The sequence below is a fragment of the Rhagoletis pomonella genome, unplaced genomic scaffold (genome assembly GCF_013731165.1).
Source record: "Rhagoletis pomonella isolate Grant_MI unplaced genomic scaffold, Rhpom_1.0 Rhpom_scaffold_00010, whole genome shotgun sequence".
NCBI classification, from domain to species: Eukaryota; Metazoa; Arthropoda; class Insecta; order Diptera; family Tephritidae; genus Rhagoletis; species Rhagoletis pomonella.
Window position 1 is genome coordinate 19707458 of NW_023458564.1, and position 4999 is coordinate 19712456.

The following is a 4999-nucleotide window of genomic DNA, read 5'->3' on the forward strand; positions in this document are numbered from 1 at the left end:
TTCGGTGTCCGTCCTAGTTTTATCGATTGTTTTTGCGAAAGAGAGAAGAAATGCCAAATGTAAAAGTAAACAAAAATGTACGCTAGCAAGTAAAAGAGGTTTGTAAAGGTATTTTTAATAAAATGTTAAGTTAAAATATATTTATATTGCTTATTATAGCAGAAAAACGTGATCACGGTGGCACAGAGAAGAAACATAACTTTTCCTTGAGATGTGAGAATAACAAGCACAACAAATTTGACGGCTAATAATCTGAGATTTGCCTGTGTAAACGGGGTGATTAAAAAACGAGCTTTGATTGAGATAATATTGATATGTGAACATAGTTTTAGACTATTGATAGTGCCGAAAAAATATCGATAGTGACGCAAAATCATCTAAACTATCGATGGTCCTATCGATAGTTTTGCACCTCAATTCTTACCCTGGATGGGATTACAAAATAAAACAGCATGCAGTGAAAAAAGGGAATGGTTAGATAAATTTTAGAAGACAAGTAAAGTGAAATGGCTGTCCGCTTAATTCAACCTGGAACATTCCGACACTTATTGTTTATAAACAAAGTTCCGCGAAATTTAAAGCTTCAGCAACGAATTTATCTTCTAGCTAATTCAACAGAAACTCATTCATTTAGCTTGCGCTATTTACATATAAAAACATATGACAAAGATGCCGGTTGGGATGAACAACGCCGCGTTAACAAGTTGCAAAAAGATCATACAATACCTGGACAGATGAGCACCGATGATTTATCCTCCCAAAAAATAAAGAATTATTCGGAGAACCCTCGTGAGAAATGCAACGATGCCGATATTTTTGGATCCAGTACCTTACCTGAAATAAGTGAAGATCCAGGTGATTTGATTGAAGAGCAATATACCACTAACCTGCAAAACAGATCCTTGAGACCGATTGATTACTCGCGTCTTATAAAATCCCATCTCAAAGAGAAAAGAGTGAAAGAGGCTATAGCAGTGCTGGAGGTGCAAATGTTAAAACAAGATCGAGCGAAACCTGATGCTTACATATATAATTTATTGATAAGTGGTTGCGCAAAAGCGGGATATACACGTAAAGCCTTTAACCTGTTTACTAAAATGCGCCAAAGGGGATTAAAAGTAAAGGGCGGTATTTATACTTCGTTATTCAATGCATGTGCAAATGCCCCATCCACGGTATACGGTTTGGAACAAGCAAATATATTACGTGAAATATTGATACAAAAAGGTTATGAACCAAATGTAAAGAATTACAACGCTATGATCAAAGCCTACGGCCGGTGTGGGGATGTAAAGACCGCCTATATGTTGGCCGATGAATTATTGGAAAAGCAACTGACGTTAGATATAGACACATTTAATTTTCTGCTACAAGCATGTGCAAGTGACGTCGAAACGGGCTTTCGGTGAATATTTTAATAACTTATTTATTTCACTCAAGTGCTCATATAAACTTTTTATTTCAGCCATTGTCTTCTTACTTGGCACAAGATGAAACAGAGAGGTTTGAAACCAGATTATTATACTTTCAGCGGTGTTTTACGTTGTGTGAGAGACTGTGGCTTTGGTGACCTTGACTCTATGGAAAAAGTATTGCAGGAAATCCTTTATGAACGGCCTGAAATGCTTCCTTGGGGACAAACACATGGAAAGCAAATATGTTTAAAAACTGATGAAAAACCATCAAATCTTCCCTACGTTGAGCAAAACCCTCAGGCAATAGAGATTCAAAATGAAGCGGATCAATTGGAAATTCCAAATTTATTGGCAATAGAACCTCATTTAGGCAGCCTTGTTTCATTGAGTCAAGTTACGTGTCCTCATGAACGTTTCTTACTTCTTGGAGGCTTGACTGGGTTTTTGGGAATTATGAAAGAAAATGATGTTACTCCTGATATAGAAATGTTTACCACTCTGTTGGAGGTTGTACCGCCTACATATGCTGCCGAAAAGCATTTATTATCATTTGTTCGAAAAATAGGTTTAAAAGCCGACATTGACTTTTTTAACATTCTTATAAAAAAACGATCGATGAGATTTGACTATGAAGGAGCTAAGGAAGTGATGTCAATGATACGCACAGCGGGACTGCAGCCCGATATTGTTACCTATGGTGTACTAGCGTTGGGCTGCCAAACGGAAATGGAAGCTAGGGAATTGCTGCAACAAATGCGTGAAAATGGGATAAGGTCAGTTGAAAGATTGTATATGAGGCCGTAAAAGCAGAATTGCCTAACTTAAAAAACAACAACAACAACGGTTTTGTTTTGTACTTAAAATAGTTTCAAATGTGATAAATTTACAAAGCGTACCTTAAAATCATAGAACAAGCGACTTTTCAACCGACTTCAAAAAAGTTGGGATATTCGGTTCGTCGGAATATTTTTATTTTATTTTTTTTTTTTTATGTACATATGTTGCCGCATAACTTTGGACCATGATAAAAACACAGCAAGGTATAACCGTTCTCTCAATTTGTCGGCCATGATTTTTTTTTTGAAGTTTGCCAACATTTTAAAATCATATAAAAGTGAAAATAAAAAATTGAAATTGTTCGAAATTGTTGTTGCTTGAGATTGAAAATGAAATTGTGTGTGTGAGTTTGTGAGTAAATTTAAAAATTAAATTGTTTGGAAACGTCAAGAATTTTAAAAGTGCCTCTCAGCGGTTCTACCTTACTATATTTTTATCATGCTTTGGACTACGTTAACTGATTTCGATAATTCTTTTTTCATCGGAAAGGTGGTACCTCAAGGGTGGTCTCAGTAATTTTGTTTGGATCCGATAATTTGATCGTGGAAAGAATTAACACTTATAGTTTTATATAAGAATTAAAGTCGGTTTTGTTTTTTGCTTAAAAATTACTTGGATTTTAAAGTTTCTCATATTTAATACTATTTTAAGTGGTTGAGTAAAAGAAATTGTTGGTTAGCCATTTTTACACTCACGGCCTCATGTGTATGTATGTATATATGAAATTTTTTTCGGAAATCGTGTTTTAAAATACCCACACCAATTTTCTATATTAATTAAAATATGTACAGTAGCGAACAATAATTCGTTAATATTTTTTAGACAAAGTTCATACTACCAGAAAAAAAAAATAAAAATAAAACATATAAATTTTGTGCAAATCTCAGGAAAATTCAATAATTTTTCACACTAATTTTCAACATTCTATTAAAATTTTAGTAGCAAAATCCTAAGTTATCAGGATTATAGCCCATTCACTTTTAGTATGACAATGCGCAAGTTTGAAGTTGTTGAAAAATCGCGTTGATTTGTGACAATTTTTTTCACGCTGTTTCTTCCAAACAAAGTATGATCGACGAAATTTTTTGTATGGAAGAAAATAATAACCATCGTGCAGTTCCATAAGTAACGTAACTCTTCTACTTTACGTTTCTTTCCGGCAGGCTGTAGGTGTGTTTTTGGTTAGTGTATTGGTGTTTTTGGTTCAATGTGTTGCATATTTTAAATAAATTGTAATAGAAATGGAAGAAATTGTAGTACAAATGAGGGGAATTGCAAAAGATAAGAGCAAATGCCCAAAACAGGTGATCTCAGCTGAAGGCATTTTTTTGGCAAATCAGTGCCATGTGCTGGCAACAATCAAACTCGCACTATGTTATATTAAAATTGAATGGGCTATAAAACTGCATACTTCAAATTTGTATGGAAAATCTTAACAGAAATTGCATTTAGTATGGTAATTTATTGTACTTTCTTGAGTTTTGCACAAAGTTTAGAGATATTATTTTTATGTTTTTTGGTGTAGTATGAAAGGTATTAAAAAATATCGAAAAGAAATTAGAGTAACAAAAAGAGAGAGGGCTTATATTCAATACCTTCTGTTTGCACTTTTCACAAAAATTAGATTCTGATATAAAATCCACATAAGACTTAACTGTCATCGGTGATATTAACGCTGACCTTGTATAACGCTTGACAGAAGAATTTACTATTAACTTGCAAAGTCAGTTGTTGTTGTTAACATCAGTGATGACAGGTAAGTCCCAGATGGGTTCTAATATCACAAAGTAGTTTTTGTGAAAATTGCACATAGAGGGTATGAAATATAAGCCCTCGTTATATTACGAAAAATTCCCTGAGCGAATACTTTTGTTTGGCACTGTATGTGGTTTTGTTTTATTCTTCCATTTGAACAAATATTCTCAAAAATTTTAAAGCAAAACCAAAACCAAATTTTCCAAGTTTATTTTTGTTTTTGAATGGGAACGATTTATTCACATGGAATGTGCGATAAGGCTGATTGTATACTTTTTCCTATTTCTTATTTCCCTTAATGATTCTTAAACTATAGAATGAATATGCAAATCTTGGGTGCGATGTTGCGTCAGGGGATCGGCCATAGGAACTTTCCATATGTCATTGAAATTTTACAAATTAGTTTGGATGAACATATTAAACCTAATGACATTTTTCTTACACATCTTTATAAATTCTATGATCGTTGTGCGCGTTCAATTGATGAAAGAGTAAGTACGCGAAAAACATCTTGTATACATATATATTCGTATGTATTTAGGTGTTCGTGCCTTCGCTTGAACCTCATGGAGATTACGCCTCTGTAACTCGACTTAATTCGCTCACAGATTGATACTTACAGCGCCATCTACCGAAGTAGTACGGACCAATGCTTGATCGGGTAGCAGCGCTCGGCTGTCGTACTTGTCAGTACGCTTTTTACCTTCATTTTATTAGCTCGGGATGTAACTATGTAATATTGATGCGCCTAAAAGATGCAGCGATTTCTATTCTCAAGTTACCTAAAGACAGTACGAATGGCAATTATAATAGAGAGGCTTCAGTTTTTTAAACTATGATTTTAGTTGCGTTCCAGATGCTCACGATATTCTCGATTTGCAAGTTTTTTTTTTTGCAGGAAAGCGTTCCAAGTGCCAAAAAACCTGCAAGTCAAACCACTTTTGTGAGAGTTACTTGCTCTCTCTCTCAGTCAGAAGTTGCAGGTTTTATTC

The 4999-nt window shown here is 34.4% G+C and overlaps 1 protein-coding gene across 2 annotated transcripts; it reads left to right on the top strand.

Moving 5' to 3' along the window:
• Window positions 1-352: 352 nt before the first annotated feature.
• LOC118746135 (pentatricopeptide repeat-containing protein 1, mitochondrial-like) lies at window positions 353-4609 on the top strand. 2 transcript variants are annotated; one of them, XM_036479920.1, is made up of 3 exons: window positions 353-1405; window positions 1466-1922; window positions 1981-2072. In XM_036479920.1, the coding sequence occupies exons 1-3, from the start codon at window positions 507-509 to the stop codon at window positions 1984-1986; spliced, it is 1362 nt and encodes a 453-aa protein (XP_036335813.1). In that variant the 5' UTR covers window positions 353-506; the 3' UTR covers window positions 1987-2072. The 2 variants fall into 2 exon arrangements, with proteins under 2 accessions (XP_036335813.1, XP_036335812.1); XM_036479919.1 differs by adding an exon at window positions 4324-4609 and having other exon boundaries at window positions 354-1405; window positions 1466-2188.
• Window positions 4610-4999: the final 390 nt, after the last annotated feature.

Excerpts from the sequence above, each read along its gene's own strand:
- LOC118746135 (XM_036479919.1), top strand. The coding sequence starts at position 507 with ATGGCTGTCCGCTTAATTCAACCTGGAACATTCCGACACTTATTGTTT. Across the intron at positions 1,406-1,465 it reads GACGTCGAAACGGGCTTTCG|CCATTGTCTTCTTACTTGGC; the intron begins GTGAATATTTTA and ends TTTTTATTTCAG. Across the intron at positions 2,189-4,323 it reads ATGCGTGAAAATGGGATAAG|AATGAATATGCAAATCTTGG; the intron begins GTCAGTTGAAAG and ends CTTAAACTATAG.